Source organism: Canis lupus, chromosome 13 (assembly GCF_003254725.2).
Source record: "Canis lupus dingo isolate Sandy chromosome 13, ASM325472v2, whole genome shotgun sequence".
NCBI classification, from domain to species: Eukaryota; Metazoa; Chordata; class Mammalia; order Carnivora; family Canidae; genus Canis; species Canis lupus.
In genome coordinates this window covers 18575486-18594419 of record NC_064255.1, presented here as the reverse complement: position 1 = coordinate 18594419, position 18934 = coordinate 18575486, and the positions used below count along the sequence as shown (strand labels likewise).

The window sequence follows — 18934 nt, the reverse complement described above, 5'->3', positions numbered from 1 at the left end:
GTTTTCACTAGAAACCGTGGACTGGTGAGAACCCGTAACCCCGGGGGAAAACATGGTATTGAGCCAGAAGCAACTCTTGTGATGCTAGCTGCGTGGACGACTGATTTCTCAACTTGTCTCCTATTTGGATGGTCTTATGTCTCTAAAGGATTCGTTTTGCAAATACCCTTTTTTTTTTCTTTCCAAAAGTCACTTATTTCCTACTTGCAGGCTTTGAAATATGCCCTCCAACATCTTTTTTTTTTTTTTTAAAGAAGATTTTATTTATTTATTTGAGACAGAAAGAGAGACAGAGAAAATGAGTAAGGGGAAGGCAGAGGGAGTAGCAGACTCCCTGCAGAGCAGGGAGTCCAATGTTGCCCTCCAACATCTTAGCTATCAACTTTCAAAACAATCTGACACCTTCATCTTAGTATAGTCTTATTAATGCGCTAAGTAAACAGTCCAATTCCTACTCTGACCTATTTTTCAGTCAAAGTTTGGAATGAGAAGGGGCAAAGGTAAGTGAATCTGAAGATATGAGGGACTGGTTAGACAATCCCTAAGGAGAAATATTTCATTATTTAGAACTTCCTGTATATAACATATAACCCGTTCTTTCACATTTTCCTGCTATTTATAGATTGAGCACTTCCTCACTGTAACAGTGAGAAAATGAACCAACCAATAAGCCTAGAGGGAAAAAAAAATGTCTCTTAATCTGGTTTATAGAGTTAGTTCGAGTAGGAGGTTAAAGCTGATGAGGATAATAGAAATATTAGCTAGCACTTATCTAATGCTTATGCTCCAAGAACTGCTCTATGGATTTCATTTTACCAATTTAATCCACACAAACACTGAGAGCTAATTACTATTATTACTCCCATTTGAAAGATAAGTTGAAATACACAGCCATTAATAACTTGCCCTAAGTTATAGTCAATAAATGTTAGCCTATGCTCTTGATATTACGCTGTCGTGCCTCCCTCAAAAGTTAATGTTCAGTCTGGAGCAGGGTATCTATCCTTTTGCTGTGGACTGGCTTGGTGGAGGTCGGAGACTGATTTCCTGAAATCATATCTCTTGTGAGGACACAACTTTCATTGGAACCACAGAGCAGTTGGTGCCCCTCCAAAAGTTCAGAATACCTCATCTTCTTGGTGACCTCTCCTATTTTAATAAATGCTGGTTTACGGGGCACCCGTAAATGAAACAACAGGGTTGAAGAATTTTTAATGTGTTTAGACTACCATCTAATGAATAGACTACCTATAACCAGCTCTTTATACACAACCTGTATTCCAAAATTTTGGTTTTAACTGGGAACATACTATGGTCAAGATACAACTGATCCATGTGCTTGTAAGGCAGCCCATAAATGTGTGGATTCATTCACCCTCCTACTGTAGTCAAGTGGTAACAGTATCGAGAACACTGCTGTCACTTCTCCAAGCTCACCTTCCTCCCAACACTGTTACTTTTCCAGCTGCCCAATCCTGGCACTCTAGCCTCTTGCTCCTTGTCCCCTGCACACGAGTCCATCACACTGGTCCATGCTATGCCTAGCATGATGCCACCAAAATTTTCTCTGGATAACTTAAACTCTGGCAGCATATCTTCCAGAAAGACTTCCCTGGATGGATGCCATCCCTTGGTGCTTCCATGGTTACTGATGTCTGTATCTTTTGTAGCACTTACAACTATTGGTTGGAAGTTATAGATTCATAAGGCTGGTTTCCCCACTGGATTGCAAGTTCAGAGTTAGCAGCATTGCCTTAAACATCTCTGCATGCTCAGAACCCAAGACAATGCTTTCTACAAAAGATGTTCAAGTGCCTTCTCCTTGAAATGAACGAAAACCAACCAGGGTGTGTAAAGAATGACTCTAAAAGAAAATGCTCCAGAAGTACAGCTGAAGATGCTCAGAACACACTGCTGTCTGGGGCCTAGCTCATCCCCTAGTACATGGTGGGTGTTCAAAAATAGGCATGAAGACTAGTGAAGCAGGAACATGTACTTCTCAATTTTTAAGTTATTATTGGCAGCACCCACCACCTACTACAAGATCTCAGGAGGCAGGGATGGAAAGCTCTGAGGAAGTTGGCAGCTTTTGCCAGTCTAGCTCATGACACCCCATTTTCAATCTTCTTCGGGCCCCAGATTTGTTCAATTCATGGATTCTACTGCAACTGCTGCTGGAACTTTTGACTAGGGCAGTGTTTATCTTGTGCCTTACCCGACCCCCTCCTGCTTCCTCCATCAATCCCCATCTGTCCTCTCACTATGCGGACTTCCATCCAAACTGGTCCTGGTCCTGGACTAGCCCTGATGCAGTTCTGAATTAGAGGTACAAGCTGATTAGGTGTTTTTTGTTTGTTTTAAAACAGAGAAAGGAAAACCAGACAAGTGAGAAGCAATGAGAAATAACAGATATAGAACAGGCCTCTGTACAAAACATACTAATGCAAAAGAAGTTTCGCTTTTTAGATTTACATTTGAAAGTTCAAAAAATATGTCTGAGGATGCTATAAAGAATTTGGTACTACAGTTTTTTTTTTCCCCCTCTCCATCCAAACTTCCATCCCGGTTTCTTAAATAGCCGATGCTAACCCCAAAATGGGAAGCACATCTTATATGGGGGAGAAATATGTTCTGACCCCTTTTTTATTCTTACTTGTAATTGCTCTTGATTTTTTAAAAAATTCTCTTTTCATGTTTGTGGGTAACTAGTTATCATCTAACTAGTGCAGATGATGCAGGTCCATGCCTGGACATCAGCAGGAACCCTACAAATCATTGCCTCTTTTCTTCCTTTTTACCTCCCTCCTATTATAGCTATTATACAAAAGTTAAGAATATCATATATGGTGACTGGAAAAGGATGTGATCCCTTGTCATACAAAAGAGGACATAGGAAATTCAGATCAGACTGCAGATTCCTGGAAAGGAATCATGACATTTTAAAAGTTGTTCAGGAATCTACTCCCAAACTACCCTTCTCCACTCCAATTTCTCCAGAATGTTTTCATTCTTGGTACAGTTTGTCCTGCAGATCCAATCTACTCCCAAACTTCCCTTCTCCACTCTAGTTTCTCTAGAATATTTTCACTCAAGGTACAGTTTGTCCTGCAGATCCAAGAGCATCTGTTAGGCATCACACGTGCAGGATACTGTGCACACCAGTCTGGTTCCTGTCCTTTGTTGTTACAAAGTCTTTCCTATTCAGACACATCAATGCAAATATGCCATGGTCATGACTCCTACTACCAACCAGAACATTTCTATGTGGTTCTGCAAAACAAATCTTCTCTCCTTGAGATTTTCCTTTAGAGCTCAAGGTCAAACTTTCCAGGAACCTGATTTAAAGTTTTCCATACTGCCATTCTTCATGTTTCATACAGGGCTGCCAGTCAGGGCAAACGACTGCTGAAAATAATCCTGCATAGAGGCATCAGTTTATCTTCTCTTATGAAGCTTTAAGGACTCTTTACACATGGCTGGAGGTTTTTAACCCAGAGGTAAAGGGAAAATCTTAGTTATAAAATAAAACCCCTTTTCAAGAGGTCAAACACATCCATGAAGAGCCCCTCTTCACCACTGCAAACACACAATGTCGGTGTGCAACTCAAATCTATATTCTGGGCAAGAAAAGGAGACTCTATACATCTGACCATTTATACATTCATCTAATGTCAAATCTTTGGGTTGAAAATAACCTGAGATCCCTTCCGTAGATTGCTCTACAGGACTGCACATGCCTGTTCCAGAACCCCTCCCTCCCCAACATCCTCTCATTAACATTTGTTTTTCTGGCATAATTCCTCTGAGTTACACCTTAGAGTTAAGTTTGGTCTAGTATCATTTCAGGACATGCCAAACTCTACATACCTGGTTGACCTTCTAAACGTCAGGCCTGACTCTCTTCTTCTCTACTTCTTTCATTTATCAAGTTGTTATTATCCCCCACTCAAACCACTGAAACAAGCCCGTTAGCTTATCTCTCTGCCTTCAATCTGTTTTATAACCAAACCCCACGACCCAAAGATTTCTGAAACACAAGTATGATCACGTTTGCCCCTGTCATTCAGCAGCAACCCATCCTGTGCCTTGACCTACCATTTTCAGCACATCACAACTCAAGCCCTGCCACCTGCTCTTTCTCCTTCTTCTGTCCACTTCCCACAGGTCATGTAAAAAATCAAAACAAACTAACAATTGCTAGAACCTTCATTTCATGGTCCTTCTCTTCTTTAGGGTTTACACATGCCCTTGTTTCTACCTAGAATTTTCTTCCCCACTTTTTCTGTCTATTGAATGCCTACTCATCATTTCAGACTAAGCTCAAATGTCACCATTCCATTCAAGCTGTCTGTCCTGGACTCCTCAGTGGCCAGACATGCTCTATCCTGTTTTGCTTTCTTCTTTTTCCTTAAGATTTTATTTATTCATTTGACAGAGAGAGAATGAGTGAGCATGAGCAGGGGGAGGGGTAGAGGGACAAGCAGACTCTCTGCTGAGCAGGGAGCCCAAAGCAGGGCTCAATTCCAGGACCCTGAGATCATGACCTGAGCCAAAGTCAGATGCTTAACTGAATGAGGCACCGAGGTGTCCCTCTACCTTGTTTTTAAATAGTACTTTTCATGAACCTATTTTATCAATTCAAACACAGCACTGTAATTCTTTCTTGACTTTTATACTTCACAATATAGGAATTTCTTTTAAGGGTAGGGGCTATGTTAATCATTCTACTTCCAGGATATAAAATAAGGCCTGACGCATAGCAGATTCTTAATTATTTGTTGAATAAATGAAAATTATTGGGACATCTGCAACACTTAGGTTGAAGCATATGAATAAAAGTACTATAATATCTTTCATAAAGAAAAACACTAATGAATGCCTTGGGGAACATGGACAGTTTATTGAAACCGTGGAACACACTGAATTCAAATATATTGCCTTTTATTCTTTTATTTGTTTAATACTGTTACACCTGATCTTTCTTGTGCATTATACAGGATAAGCTGAGGACAGGGACCCGAAATATCTTATTCAGCCCAATAGTACAGATGCTCTGATGTCATTTTCTTATGAACAGACCCATATGGAAAACACTTTCTATACTTGCATCTTTCTTCTTGAATGGTAGTTATTTGAGATGCATACCTTCTCAACTAGGTTATACGTTCTTTCAGGTGAGGAAGGGTCTAAACATGTTTTTTTCCTGGAAGAGTGCCTTGCACACAATAGATAATCAATAAATGCCTGACAAATGACTTAGAAAACATGAATTTAGGAAACCCTGAGAGAATTTGAAAATGTGACTTCGAAGGTGATGTTTTCTCTCCTAAACTACAAGGCTTTGCATTGCAAACATAACAGTATTTAACACTTCAGGCAAGCATAGCTTGGTGCAAAAAACAGAGGGGCTAACAACCTACCTATCTACGAGTGGAACAAACCTATCTCAAGAAGCCATACCATGCATGTGTGGTTGTAATATTCTCCATCTATGGAGCCAGTGCTATAAATTGCCTTACCTGGTGCTGTTAAGGAGGCACTATTTGCATCTTTCGAATTACCTCTCACCAAATGGCTTATACTTGAGAGATTATATATGGGTATAATAAGGGGAACTGAGGTTGAATTCTTTATGTAAAATTTATCTTGAAGTAGAGTTGACATATAACGTTGTATTAGTTTCAAGTGTAAGGCATAGTGACTCGACAATTCTATATATTACTCAGTGCTCACCACAGTAAGTATAGCACCCTCCGGATAACAAATTTTCTTTCTTTTAAAAAGAGATTTTATTTATTTATTCATGAGAGACACACAGAGAGTGGCGGAGACATAGGCAGAGGGAGAAGCAGGCTCCCTGCAGGGAGAGCATGATGCGGGACTCGATCCCAGAACTCTGGGATCACAACCTGAACAGGAGGCAGATGCTCAACCACTGAGCCACCCAGGCATCCCGAGACTGAATTTTCTGAGCAAGTTTCTGGTTAGTCTGAGAAGCGAACTCCAGGATCATGGCTTCATTAGCTTAGTCAACTATGGATAGCCCAGTCCATCTTGCCAGATGCTGTTTTCACATGGCAAGTCTTAGATGGCAACAAGACATAAAAAGAGAAATCACCAAGACAAACGGATTTGAAGAGAATGTCAAAATTGAAAAAGAGTAGGGGGATATCCAGAAACACTGGAAAAAGCTAAAATAATTGGACCCCCAGAAAGGAGATTACCTAGAGTTTAGAACTGCTCCTGCCAAACCATCACATTTAACCCACAGGCTGAGGAATTTGTAAAGAGGAGCCATGGGAGATGGAACATGTTAAAGGAAGCAGAAAGCTGGAGGGAAATTTAAAAAGCTGGGACCAAAGATACATCCAATGTGTTTACGTAGCTCATATGGGTGTATTAGATAGAGAGGTACCAAGGCAGCCTTGATCTCTGCTCTCTTATGGCGTATAATCCAGTATCTCTAAGCCGTGTGGGAGGGTAAGAACCAAGCATGAGCTTATAGTTCAGCTCCAATGAGGTCTGTTGTTTCTCTGAGGTCACCAGCTTCATTGGATGATTTTGGTTCTTTTATTTTTGAAGGGGTGGGCTGAGGAGAAACAAGGATGATAGCCAAGTAAAAGAGGTAAGGGAGGCCTAGATTTTAAGTTATTACATATGTTTGGCATAAAAAAAATGAAGAGTAAACCAACATGGCTTTTGGAAGTGGTGCTATTCTATGTAGGTAAGGGTCTGAGACATGTTTCTGGAGTGAGAAGCCCTATGACATGAAGAAATAAGAGGAAAGGCTGGATAATTCTGTGAGCCTGGGTCCCTACTAGAATAGGGAAGGGGGAAAGCTCTCACACAGGGAGAAAATTCATATTTGCGTGAGGGCTGTCTTGTCCACAGAGCCCTGATAAAGGCCGCTCTTGGTGCTTCCCAGCCATGACTGTACACTAGAAGCTCTAGGGAGCTTTTAGAAGAAACTGGCTGACTCTGGGCACCCCCCTCCCCCAGGAGATTCTGATTTAATTAGTCTGGGCCAGTCACCGTATTTTTAAAAGCTGCCCAAGTAATTAAGTACAGCAGAGTTGAGAACTAACTCCTGGGCCAGATAAAGAGATATGGGGGCAGGGGAGAGGAAACAGAGTAGAATGAAGCACTCCCGCTTTCTCCCTCAGAATTAGGCAGCGTTTCCAAAAGTGTGATAAGACCACGGATGGTCCCTGAGACAGTATTTGATTTGACGGCACACGGATGAGCCTTCTTCGTATATACGTGTCATAGACACACACGTGTACCCTTACATCTCTTTACGTATACACATACATATAAGTAAATATATAAATAGGTAGTTGAGTAAACATTAGAAAAATATACCCAGTATATCAAATTTGAGGATTCACGGTATTATTGCTTAGAATGAGGCTTGAAGTGGGTACTAAAGTTTAGAAGTGAATTGAAGTGAACATTCTGTAAATTCTAGTACAGGTGGAATGTGGATTTGGCAAAAACTTGTAGAAGAGGTATGCAAACAAGCCGAGTTAGAGGAACATGGAACTAAAGCAGCCCAGAACTTATACAAGCTTCCTCCCCAGATCCTACTGTTCTGGGCGCATCTCCCCCACGCACAACAGCGCCCGGGCCCAGTGCCATCCTCTCCCTACTCTTCTCACATGGATGCCTGTACCTCATCCCAAGCGTTCAGATGCTTCTGAACTGGGCTCAGACTCAAAGCAGCCTCTTCCAGCCTCGCCGTCACGATCCGATTACTGATGTCGTAGCCTGTAACTCACTTGTCTCCTTTTTCAGATTCAAATCTGAGCTAAACTTAACCTAGCACGCCTTAGCCACCTTAGCATAATAGGGCAAGAAAACCAATGCTCGCAAGGCGTTCCAGCCCCACGAGCACAAAAGTGAAACTGAAGCTACCAAATCCAGGTTATGCAAACTCAAAGGAGCAGGTTAGGGAAGAGAGACGGAAACTCCACACGGGACCAAACAACATCAGCCTGCAGGAAGGGCAGGCACTTGCTATCGTTGCACTCTGGATCCGCCGTTCTCAGGGCCTGACGCAACCTTGGGTTGCCCAATTTATGTTTGCACATTTCCCCTGGTCCAAAAACTCCCAAGTCTATAAAATTGCCTTTAGAGAGTTTAAATCTCTGGCCCGATAAGGTTGCAGGCTAGGCCAGGTAACCTCACCGTCACCTGGGCCCAACGAAGTGTGCTGAGAAGGCGTGGGGCTGCCCAGGTCCACTAGGGAGCCAGAAGGCGCAAAGGCAGGCGGCGAGGAACTGGACAACCACGTTTCTACCTTTCCTCCACCACCGTCACGCCCACTTGATTAGAACCTGCCAAGGGCACGGTTCAGACTTGACCTTTTTCCCTGCTCTGCCTCCTAAACGCTGCTCCCCTCTCCAACTCAAAGGGCACTAATAATGGCAAAGGAGGAGGGGGGGTTGGCCTAGGTCTTAAGCCCGCCTCCCCTTCCTGCTACCTGCCCTCCCCCCCCCCCCGTCTTTTCTCGGCGAGGCGAGGCGAGGCGGCCTCCAGGTCACTCGGTCACCGGCGGCTACACCTCCGCACCACCCAGCAAGATGGCAGGTTAGCAACAGGCGAGGCCGAGGGCGCCTGCTCCAGCTCTAGCCAAGCCGCCGGGGGCTCCGGCCGTGCCCCGAGCCCAACACCCTCCCCTCCCCGAAGTGCCGATCCGGGGCCCCGCCGGGCCGCCCGCTCGCTCCCGGGGGGCGGTCCCCGTGGCCAGCGGGGGCGCAGGTGCCCGCGTAACAGGTGCCAGGCGGTGGGCCCGGGCGGGGGCTCGCGGAGGGCGGGACCCCGGGGCGGCGCAGGTGCGGGCCACGTGGGAGCGAAGGGAGCGGGGGCGGGGGGCGGGGGCAGGGATGCGGCGGGCGCGCCGGTCACCGGGCCGCCCCACTTACAATCTCCAGGCAGACGAAGGCCCCCGAGTAGGTCCGCAGGATGTCCGGGCCGGCGGGCAGGGTGATGCGGGGCGCCGGGAAGGACACGGCGGGGTTCGGGGGCGGCGGGACTGGCGCTCCGCCGGCCGACATGCTGCCGCTGCCGCTCTGCGTCTCCGCCGCCGCCGCCCTCCCTCCGCCCGCCGCCGCCGCCGCCGGGTTCCCGCCGCCGCCGCCGCTCGGGTCCGCGGGGTCCGGGCGCGCCGCGGGGAGGGGGCGTGGCCGCGCGGGGCCCCGCCCCGCCCCGCCCCGTCACGTGGGCCCAGGTGCGCGAGCCGCGGCCGCCGGGTCCGGGCGCAGGTGCGGCGGCCTCCTGGCGCGGTCCCCCCCGCGGCGCCGCGCTCCCCTGGTCTCTCCGCCCCCTGGTCTTCGTTTCAACCTGGTCTCTCCCCGCTGCCCTCCCCCCGCCCCGGGCCTCGCAACTTCCCTTCCCCACTTTCCTCGATTTAGCTGCAAGACGGGTCTTGAAGTCGTGACTCAGAAGGTAAAATCAAGGTCACCAGCCACACCTAAAAAGTGGAGTGGATCTGCCCTAAATGGGACTCTAGTGGGATTTTTTTATCTTTCTTTTTTTTTTAATTTACTGTTTATTGGTGTTCAGTTTGCCAACATGCAGAATAACACCCAGGGCTCATCCCGTCAGGTGCCCCCCTCAGTGCCCACCACCCAGTCACCCGCACCCCCGCCCTCCTCCCCTTCCACCACCCCTTGTTCGTTTCCCAGAGTTAGGAGTCTTCATGTTCTGCCTCCCTTTCTGATACTTCCCACTCATTTTTTCTCCTTTCCCCTTTATTCCCTGTCACTATTTTTTATATTCCCCAAATGAATGAGACCATACAATGTTTGTCCTTCTCCGATTGACTTACTTCACTCAGCATGATACCCTCCAGGAGAGTCAGCTGGCTCAGCTCCAACATCCATTGGTGATGGAGGCGAGGGGGATGCTGGACAGCTAACTGGCTTCTTTGGGTGCCGGTGGTGTGCTCATCTGTGAAATGGGGGCAAGGGTCTTTACCTCTTGTGATTGCCCAGATTACATGAACATGAAAAGAGCTTAGCTCATGGTAAGCGCCCTTCAATAGGCGCTGATAGGATGACTGCTATTTTTTTTAGATTTTTTACACATGCACCTATCATGCTCTTGTGTACACATGGTGTTGCATAGGCTGTATTTTCCGCATAAAACTTTAATTATTGATTTTACCTGTCTGAAACTTATGAATTGTCTCTTAGACACTTAAATGGATTTTCTTTTTTAAGGATGCTATGTATACTTTAGATTCCCTGCCCCAATTTATCCCCATTTTATCTTTGATTTTAAGGTCAACATTTTGTAAGTGAGATAAAGGATAGGAGAGTTAACCTTCTCAGAGATTAGCTGAATATAAACAAAAGTACACACACCAGCATACACAGGCAGAACAGGTTGGAAAAAAATATTACGTGACATCATCAGGCATCCTCCAAATACTGGTCTTGTCTATCAGTAGCCTTTAAAGAACTCTGTATAGCTCTATGCATTGGTCAGCAGATTGTAGCCGTTCTACCTCTTCATTATTTTAATAAGTGAAACTCATAGGTGTGGTGGCAAGAATAGGGCAAACCCCACAAAACAGGGTGTGGGTGAAACCTTTTGTATATTCCTATTAGTCATCACTTTCTGATATTCAATGTGTGCTAGTTATTTCATAGGAAATTTAAAGTTTTCTGCACTAATTTGTTTCTCTTTTTTTATTTTAAAGATTTTATTTATTTATTCATGAGAGACACAGAGGAGAGAGCCAGGCTCTCCGCAGAGAGTCCAATGTGAGACTCCGTCCCAGGACCCCACGATGACACCTTGAGCTCAAGACAGACTGAGCCACCCAGGTGCCCCTGCACTGATTTGTTTCATCGGTGAACTGTCTCTGTGTTCAGACTCTGACAAGTAGAGAATAATCTTCATGTGTATTGTATTGTCTTGTATTATATTGCATTATCTGGCTGACATTTCTCCTTAAGTACTTGACTTTCAAAGGGAAGACCTCTTCAAAGAATTTCATCATGGAGATGCTCAATAGCTATAATGGGGCCCCCAAATTTTAGTGAATAAACTTAAATCACTTTAGAGTTTCCCAAAATGTGAATGACTCAGAAAACCTCAACTGCATTTGTTTAAAAAATTTCTACCAAGGGGGAAAACTTTGTGTCCCTTCCAGAACCTTCCTTGCTATATACTATGTATCCCTGACTATCCCAGCTTTACCTCTTCTACCTGCTGCCACAATGACTGGTGGAATGAAAAGAATTGCCTCTTTTCTTATTGTAACATATTATTTGCTTGAAAATGAATGCCTTCCTAGAATGGCTTTCCCTTCTCATGATCATTACCCAAACCTGTTTTCTCTTGATCATACCAGTTCCCTTTTAATGAAAGCAACACCTCTGGACTCCAAGGAAGGAAAGACTCATCCCCCCCACCCCACCCCACCACTGTGTCCTTTCCTTTACACAATTGACTACGAACTCTTCACAGTTTCACTTTTCTGCTTTTTCCCCATTCTGCTTCTGTTACTGACTTCCAGCATGACTTTTACCTTGTTCATAGACTTCCTGTGGACACTCTTTTTTTGGAATGCCATTATTCACATTCATGATACTTTCAACAATCTTGCCTCACTATCACCTGCTACCTTCAATGAGGTCAATTCACATCTTGACCCACCTTACTGGAATTTCATTATGGCCATTCCTGTGAATGCTAACATTCTCTCTGATGGCTATTTCCTATTCATCAAACTCTCCTTCATTCTCATTCCATTGGCCTCCAGCCTTTCACTCTCTCTTTATTCTCTCATTGGCCCCATGTGGCTTCCCTGTCCATTCTGTGCTCATGGGAAGGAATTTTAGAGATGCTTATATTAGTCCAAGATATTGCCTCCCATCTTGTACTTTAAATTTATCCACACTGACCTCATATTCTGCAGCTTGGGTTCAACCTACCATCTCTATCTGTTTTCTCTGATTCTACTGTCACAGTGCTTACAGTTGCTGAAAGAGGGTCATAACGAAGATTTTGTTTCCATTACTATTTCATGATATCTAACGTTGGCTTGTCCTTAAGGATTCCTGAGGTTGTCACTTTCTGTCACCACCCTTCGCAACTACTTGTCTTGCTTATTATCCCAAAACTTCTTTCCCTTTCCCTGTCTTTAAGCCTGGCATAGTAGACAATATATTCAATGAATAAAAGCAAATCTAAACCATTCCAATCATACCTGCTTTCGCTTACTCTACAAGGAGTTTTAGGACATCTAACCAGTAATGCTTGTTTCATTGAAAACAGGGCTGTCAGTCCAGTTATCCAAGACAAACATCTGGGTGTTTCCTCTGGTAGCTCCTCTCATGTCACATATTTAATCATTTATAAGGTTTAGCAATTCAAGCACCTTATTCTCTCGGATGTCTCACCTCTCTCCATCCCCACTGTTCTTCTGTCTCAGGATATTATCCCCTGTCACAACGAATACTCTGTCTTGTTCCTTCCTTTGTGTTCTCTACATCGCCATCAGAATGATTTCTAACCACAAAATTGATTGCAGTCACGCCTCTGCTTAAAACTCCTCTAGGATTCCCTATTGTTTTCAGGATCAATTACAAACAAACACCCTAGAATGCATTCAGGGTATTTGTGGGATATAGCTTCTCGTGAGCTCTTTGACCCCCACCTGTTCTACTAATCCCTCTGCAGTTCCAATAATTCTCCTGTTTCCAGACCTTTACACATTCTCCTACCCCTAATGGAACATCTTTTCTTCTCGCCACTCCTGTACCCCATATCTATTTTGTGGATAATTCCTTTGAGTCATAAGAGCAATTCTTTATGGCAGCATATCTCTGACTGTTGAAGATTATATAGAGCCCCTGCCAACCCACTGTGTTTCCACAACCTGTGTGAAGAACATTTAGAGAACAGAACACTTACTTCCCTAAATTAAAATTGTATTTTCACTTGTCTCGTATCCTTAGGTAGTGTTGTGTAATGGGATATTAAGTTGAAAAGATCAGTGGAGGCACAAAGAGATGTTAAATACCAGATGCCAGTGTGAACTGTAAATCATACCACCAGAAGTTTTAAAGTAAGTTGATTAAGAACCCATTGGATAATTTATGAAACCCTCACATTTATCAAGAATATGGAAAGCTCAGGGATAAGAATTTGGAAGGAGAGTGATTTCAGGGAGACCTGTGCTAGGAATCACACTTCACTGTGCCCCTTCATCCCTTGGCCCACATTGCAGAAAGTAGCTGAGATTTGTTCACATTCCATAGTAGGACTCACATAATATTAGCTGACCAAATGAACTCTGCGTCTAAATTTCTCTACCTTATCACTATTACTCACCTCCTTTCTTCCTGTCCTTACCCCACCCCCGCCGCCATATCCAAAGTGAAGGCCCATCCCAGCTTCTTATTATTTCTCCTTTGTATTTCCTTTAGGAAATTCATTCATTATTTTTTCCTTCTCTCTCTCTTCTATTCCAATATTCACTTTACACTCAACCCTTTCCCCTCTGTGAACACATACAAATTTCTCTTATCATCAAAAACAGCAACATGTGACTTCTGCCCAAAATAGAAAACTAGATTTATCTTCCCAGTTGAAACAAATTCCAGACAAAACACGTGAAACACTGGTTTTTAGACATTGCACATCAGACAATGCAAGGTAATAATCCATTAGGAATAAGGGGAAAAAACTATTATTTTCTCACCTTGGAGTTTCTAGAGTGAGGAAGGAGAACCCTGGTGGAGGCCAGGGGTTGAGATGGTGAAGCTGGATTTGAGGGGATCAGAGGAGTTAGAGCTCACAGACTACTAGAGAGGAAAGAGCTTCATGCAGAGAAAGCTTGAGAGGTCAGCAAAGGTCCCCCTTAATCTTCAGATGAGTGCTAATCAGCACATGAAGATAAGTAACTTGTCTGAGGCCAAGGAAAAAACATTCCAAAGGAGCAGAGGAACAATCCCAGGAGTTCATATGTGGCCAGGAACAGTTTTTGTCTCCACTACCTAAAACGAAATTTTTTCTAATTAATAGAGCACTAGATAGAGTACTCAGAAAAGTATTGTCTCAGAATTGAGACATAGTCAGCCTTAGATGAAAGGCTGCTCTGGTCCTGTCTTACAAAGCTTTCTGAAAAGCCCCAAAATGCTCAAACTGTTTCTAGATAATGCAATTGAATCACTGAATAATCCTTAATAATATTAAGGAATACAAAAATGTCTATCACCCAAGAAGAAAAGATCCACCATGTCTGGCATCCAATTAAAAACTATCCAGCATGCAAAGAAGCAGAACATATGAAACATAATGAAAATAATATCAACCACCATAAACAAATCCAGAAATAGTACAGGTGATTGACTATATTAGTAGAAAGGACATTAAGACAGTTAATATAAATATATGCCACATGTTCAAAACATAAAGATTGAACACATCATGTAGAAACAAATATAAAATATATAAGAAGGACACAAATTTAATGTCTGAAATGAAATATGCTCTGTAGAGGATTTTTTTTTTCTCTGTAGAGGACTAATAGCAGATTAGATACTGCAGAAGAAAAGATTACTTAACTTGAAGACATAGAAATAGAAACAGGGACTTAAATGAAACACAGAATGGAAAAGACTGGAAAAAAAAAGGAAGTATAGTGATCAGTGGGAAAACCTCAAGTGTTTTAATATATTTGTAATTAGGATCTCAAAAGGAGAAAAGAGAAAAATTCTGAAGACACAATGGGTGACAGATTTCCAAATTTTACCAAATTATATCCACAGATCTAATAAGTTCAATGAACTCCAGGAATTAGATACATGAAGAAATCTGTACCAAACCGCATCATAGTGAAATTTCTTAAAAGCAATGACAGAAAGAAAAATCTTCAAAGCAACCACCAAAAAAGATACATTACATATAGAGATACAAAGATAAGAGTGGCAACAGACTTGTTGGAAACAATGCAAATAAGAAAAGAGTAAATAAAACATGTTTAAGTCACTAAAAGAGAAAAAAACCCACTTCCAACCTAAAGTTCTGTATACAGTAAAAATTCCTTTCAAAAATGAAGGTAAAATACACACTTTAAAATTTTTAATTTGTTTTCCAAGACTTTATTGTTTTAGAGCAGTTTTTGGTTTCCAACAAAATTGAGAGAGGTATAAAAATTTCCTGTGTACCTTCTGTTTCTATGCATGCATAGCCTCCCTCATCTTCAACAGCAGTCACTAGGATGGGACATTTCTATACCAAGAGTGAACCTACATTGGCGTATCATTGTCACTTCAAGTCCACGCCTTACATTATGGTTTCATTCCTGTTTTCCCTCTGGCTCACCAGAGGCAGACCCTGAGAAATGGATTCCTGTCCAAATGATTCAGTAAAGAAGTACTCTTATGAGAGACTGGAAAAGGAGTAGAGCAGGACAGGGAAGGAAAGGAAGCCAGGCAAGGGTGTGATCTCAGGGATAAGTCAGCCTGATCCTGCGGAACAACTGGAATGTAAGTTACATCTCAGTGTTGCATAATTTAAGGTGAGGCTTCCGTACTTCTTTACCTGAATGTCAAGGCTAAGGACAGAAGAGAAGAGAGAACTTAAACTTCAAACTCTTCCAGCAATCTGCACATGCAGGTAGTACACCTCCAGTAGCTCATGGTTGTCTTCCAAAATGGGCCGCAGGGGCTGATGCTTGAACCCACACCAAAGTGGGGAGAATGATACACAGAAATGATATAAAGGGGATTAAGGGGACCTGGGAGAGCACAGACATCATCTGCTTCACTTCCTAATCTAGATCTCTAATTCTGAGTTCCCTCTTGAACTCCAAACCTCAACTTTCAATTGCCTGTTGCAAAGCACCTGTAAGTTTAAGTTCAGAATGTCCTACAAGTTTATCTTTCTCTATAAAACATCACCTTTCCCCATGATTTCTTCCTTCTGCTCTTGGTATTACCATTTTCCCAATTATCTATGCTTTATTTTCACTTTTTAAAAACTTTTATTTTATAATGCTTCCCATATCAGCTAGCTTCCAAATCTTTGGAATCCTACCTCTCTGATAGCTAATAATCTGTCTAATAATAATAATAATAATAATAATATCTCATTTTTACTACTTAGAACAGTGCCCTATTACCTCTCCTTTGAATTATACCAATAGTTTCTAATATCTGAGTTTTTTGGCCTATTCTTTCTACTCTATGTTAAATTTTAAATAATTCTGTCAGTTTGACTTTTTCATAATGCAGCCTAGACATGTCATTTTCCTCCCTAATAGCTTTTTACCCCTCCCTAATAGCTCTTAATGGCTGCCCATTACATTCTAAATAAATGGAGAACTATTCATAATTCTATGCATTTTGACCTCTGTGGCCTTGTTCATCCCTCCAGTTGTACAGACTTTATTGAATATTCCCTTTTCCAGTTTTGAATATCAAAATATTTTTTAAAAGATTTTATTTATTTATTCATGATAGACATAGAGAGAGAGAGAGAGGCAGAGACACAGGCAGAGGGAGACACAGGCTCCATGCGGGGACCCTGACGTGGGACTCGATCCCCGGACTCCAGGATCAGCCCTGGGCCAAAGGCAGGCGCCAAACCACTGAGCCACCCAGGGATCCCTGAATATTAAAATCTGTTCTATGCTTCAAGATCCTGCCTGAAAGCCACCTCTTTCACAATGCCTTCAGTTCTTCTCCCTTTGACTTTTCTATCTTTCCAACAGTTTTCATGTTCTGTCTTACATAATGGTCATTCATTAGTTCATAGGTGTATATGTATATACATGTATGTGTATATGTGTATATATATGTGTGTGTGTGTCTGTGCACACACATATTAATTCATTACAAACATATCTTTTCTATTGAGGATCATGTTTGTTATTTTCCTTTGTACATCTTATTATCTCTTACCCTCTCCATCGTTTAGGCACAGTACTTTGCAGATACTCACTTTTTTCATTCAGCAAATTGAATTCATAGCAAATTGTCTACCATGTGACAAACCTGTGCTAGGCACCAGAAAATCAGTGGTTCATAAAACAGACAAAGTACAAGTCTTCAAACTTATAGTTCAATGGGAGAAGCAGACATCACTGAAATATGTATTCATTTTAAATCATAAGGTTAATAGGGCAATAATGTTTCTTCAGGGTTCTAAGTTGCAAGCAACAGAAACTGATCCTGGTTACTTTAAACAGAAACATAATTTACTGAAAATATGTGTGTTAATTTGTAGATTTGGCAGGAAGTTTGGGAAACCAAACTGAGAAAGTAAATAAGAATGAGGATGGATACACAGCCAGGTCACACCCAAAAGTAAGTGACAGAACTGGTCAAGCGATGACACTGCCAACTCCACCAATCACCAGGATCCACGACTTGTACTCCTTACATTGACAGAACTGGACCAAGGATTCTAACATTGATATAAATGCTGTTGATATATCTTTGAGCTCTCAAAACTGGATGTCAGTACAGCCATTGTCACCATAATGGGAATAAATCCTTTTCTTTCCATGCTTCTTTGAATCACCAGCTCCTCATCTGACCTTGGAAGCAGGTGCATCTAATTTGCTAAACCTAGCCCATGCATCTGCATTCTAACTAAACAGAAAGCTGTGAACAAATACCTACTTTTAGCCACCCACAATGGGAGATGGGCTCTATCCTTCACTATAATTCATACTAGATAAGGAATTGGTCCATCGGCAGCACAGCCAAAAAGACTTTGACAAATGTTTTCTTTATATATGGAGTGTATGCAAATGAATAACAGGGTCTTCAATGAATATGGAAAGTTGGGGAAATTTTTGAAGAATACATAACTTAAGCAGAGACCCAAAGGATGAATAAAATCTAGCCTGATTGAAGGCAGGAAGAGGAAGGAGGTGTCATGAACAAAGGGGAGAACATATGTGAAGATTTGTCTGTAAGAAGGAGCTTGGTGTTAAGAACTGAGTGAAATCCATTTACTTTGAAATGAAACCAGGGAGTTGGGTGAAGTTCTGGTTCTCTAGGGCCTTCTAGGTCATGCTTAAGACTATGAAATTTATCCTAAGAAACCTATAAAAACAGTGCAAGGTTAGAGGGGAGTAAACTTTTAAAGTACAAGCTTTAAAGATATAACTTGGGGCTCTAGGTAAAAAAAATTAATTTGCACTCAAAATGTTGAAACCATCCAACAGTGAATGGGAAAGCAGTGTGGTAAAGGGGTAATGTTAGAAACTTTGGAGTAAACAGACTTGCTTATCTTGAACAAATTACTTAAACCCCCTGAGACTCATTCCTCACTTCCCAAAATGGATTTATTTTCCTTTATTTATCTACCTTCAGGTTACTGTGAAGTGAAATTAAATAGAAGCTGTAATTTTTATTGTAAAATGCTCTCAAATATAAAATATGTAATAAGTATTTAGTGAGTGCTCACTTATTCTGCTAAGCATGGAAGAAGGTGTACAAGTTTATGAAACCTATGGGAAAATACTCTAGTTTCACACTTCACAGATTGTCTTTTATTCTCATGGGTTCCTGGCATCTATATTTTAAACTACACATCTATAGGGAGGAGGTATTATTCTGTATATTAACGCCTATATGGAGAGTCTTTGTTGTAGTACCTAACACATAGTAAGCACCTCATGAATGCTTAACATTATTAATTATAATGCACAAATAATCAAATTATTCCTGAAATATATATAATTTTGGTTCTTCATTTTAGTAATTTTTAAAAAGTTTTTTGAAGATTTATTTATTCATCAGAGACATAGAAGACAGAGAGAGGCAGAGACATAGGCAGAGGGAGAAGCAGACTCCTCACAGGAAGCCCGATGCGGAACTCGATTCTGGATCCCAGGATCATGACCTGAGCCGAAGGCAGGTGCCCAACCAGGAGTCCCTATTTTGGTAATTTAAAAAATTTG

At 42.2% G+C, this 18934-nt stretch overlaps 1 protein-coding gene and 1 long non-coding RNA gene across 5 annotated transcripts in view; one reads left to right on the top strand and one right to left on the bottom strand.

The window, feature by feature from the left end:
* Nucleotides 1–9136, bottom strand: part of MAL2 (mal, T cell differentiation protein 2) — a 24686-nt gene extending 15550 nt beyond the window's left edge. Inside the window, exon 1 of the mRNA XM_025450416.3 lies at nt 8925–9136. Coding sequence (XP_025306201.1) covers nt 8925–9056 — 132 coding nt within the window. The 5' untranslated portion in view covers nt 9057–9136. The remainder of the gene's footprint in view (nt 1–8924) is intronic.
* On the top strand, nt 8510–18934 carry LOC112662091 (uncharacterized). Of its 4 annotated transcripts, none has more exons than XR_007401524.1 (3): nt 8510–8589; nt 10706–13081; nt 18774–18934. It is a non-coding gene; the product is annotated as an uncharacterized LOC112662091 (long non-coding RNA). The 4 variants fall into 4 exon arrangements; XR_003138205.3 differs by having other exon boundaries at nt 17248–18934; XR_007401525.1 differs by lacking the exon at nt 8510–8589 and adding an exon at nt 8597–8775 and having other exon boundaries at nt 17248–18934.